At 35.1% G+C, this 2,137-nt stretch overlaps 1 protein-coding gene across 2 annotated transcripts in view; it reads left to right on the top strand.

Annotated features, from left to right (window-relative positions):
- The window catches only part of WDR17 (WD repeat domain 17), a 117,671-nt gene that overhangs the window by 60,073 nt on the left and 55,461 nt on the right, over nucleotides 1-2,137 (top strand). For both annotated transcript variants that reach the window (XM_006834410.1, XM_006834411.1), the window contains one exon: nucleotides 1,138-1,229. In XM_006834410.1, the coding sequence (XP_006834473.1) occupies nucleotides 1,138-1,229 (92 nt within the window). The remainder of the gene's footprint in view (nucleotides 1-1,137; nucleotides 1,230-2,137) is intronic.

Consider the following 2,137-nt stretch of genomic DNA (forward strand, 5'->3'; position numbering starts at 1 on the left):
AACTGCTGGCCTTAAGGTTCGCAGCCCGATTCGTAACCACTACGCTACCAGAGCATTTCTGTATTTTTGGTAGAGAAACCAAATTTTTCCATCTGTTCTCCTTCCAGAAATATTTTCCTAACCATTAAAATAATCATTGCACTATCAGGGAAATATATGATAATATTGAGGAAATAGTGACAATTTTATAGGTGTGATTGTGATAGTTTGATTATGTTAATAAGGAGTTCACTGTCTTTGGCAAACGAGCCCTGGTGGTGCTGTAGGATTAACACAGGTCTTCCAACCACAAGGTTGTTGGTGCAAATGTACCAGATGCTACTCAGGAGAAAGATGAGGTTTTCCGTTCTTGTAAAGATTTACAATATTTGAAACCCAATATAAAGTCACTATGAGTCAAAACTGACTCCATAGCAGTGTATTTGGTTTGAGTCCTGGGCAGTGTAAATGCTTAATATACTCAGCTGCTAACTGAAAAGTTGGTGGTTCGAATCCATGCAGAAGCACTTTGGAAGAAAGACCTACTGAGCTCCTTCCAAAATATTATTAGTCATTGATTGAAAACCCTATGAAGTACAATTCTACTCTGATAGCACATGGCATTCCACAAGTTGGAATCAACTCAATGGCAGCTGGTACTGAAATATTAATGAAACTATGTCAGATTTCTCCAAAGATATCCATAAAGGTTGGTTATAGACTAAACAAGATTGGTCATATTTTAATAATTGTTGAATTGCTCTGATGGACCCATAGGAATTTATTACACTCTTCTCTCAACATTTACATACATTTGCTAATTTCCATCATAGAAAGTTAGCTCTAGTAGCATAATGGTTACGAATCGGAATGCGAACCACAAGGTCACCAGTTCAAAACTACCAGCTGTTCTGCGGGAGAAAGAGGAGGCTTTTTGTTCCCGTAAACATTTACAGCCTTGGAAACCCTGTACAGGGTCGCTATGAGTTGGAACCAACTACACGACACATAACAACAACAACAACATCATAGAAAATGTTTAAAAGGCACTACTTTGCAAATCTCAAGCCTTAGATTTTCTTCAGTAAATTTTTTTTTTAAGAAGAACTTCATTTGTAACAGGAATTTAATATAATGTCTAACACATTGTTTTCTAAGGTGATTTAAATTGCATTGCTGGGGCAACTTCCCGAAATGGTGCTTTTATTTGGGATGTTAAAAAGGGCAAAATAGTACAACGATTTAATGAGGTAAGACATATTTATTGTTAGCTGAACAAAATAATGTCTAATACTATTTTGTTTTAAAAATATTTTTCTCTCAATTTAGCCAGGTTATATGTATGTTCTATTTATTTGAAAACTGTTGATGTTTGAGACTTTAAACCCATTTATACTAAAGATTATTATCCCTATGAGGATGCCCATTAGCTTCATTGGTCTCCTGGGGATGCTACAGTAATACATTGAATGCAGAGCATTAGGGAAACTTTATTAACCACCAGTAATTACTTATGCACTCAAAAGAGGAACCTTTAACAGAGTTAAATCTTTCCATTTTCTCCACATGCTCTTCCAGTTCAGGACAGCCCTCACTATGCCTTCCATTACGAGATGAACATGTATTCTATAATACATAGTGAAATATAAGAAGACTATAAATGAACCTGTAAATGATACTTTTGACATAGATTTTAATTTTTTATCCTTAAAGATCATATCTATTGTGTTCTTCTATGGCTATTTGGCATCTTCTGACCTAAAATATCTGCTCATTTGCACTTGAATAGTCCCCACTTTGGTCACAGCAATGAAGGAAGCATCTTAGTACGGGGAGCATCCCTTAGATGAGAAAGACTCATTGATGTCTTTCTCAGCATTCAGTAGCATGATTAAAACCAATGTCTAAATTATTTAAATCCTGGATGATAAAAAAAAAAAAAAAAGGGAAAAATTCAACAATGCCAGCTTTTATTAAGTTGCATAGGTCTCACAAAAGGAAATTCAGGATATTAGAGATCCATAAATACATGGATGTAAGGATAAATGAAGTTGAAAGCCTTTTAAACTGATGACTAAAGGGACTGGTTCTGTTTTTAAATCTATCTTTTTTAAGACTGCCTACCCCTGTGTGTGATAGGGTTGTATTCTTTCACCAT

The sequence above is a fragment of the Chrysochloris asiatica genome, unplaced genomic scaffold (assembly GCF_000296735.1).
Source record: "Chrysochloris asiatica unplaced genomic scaffold, ChrAsi1.0 scaffold00011, whole genome shotgun sequence".
Taxonomy (NCBI): Eukaryota; Metazoa; Chordata; class Mammalia; order Afrosoricida; family Chrysochloridae; genus Chrysochloris; species Chrysochloris asiatica.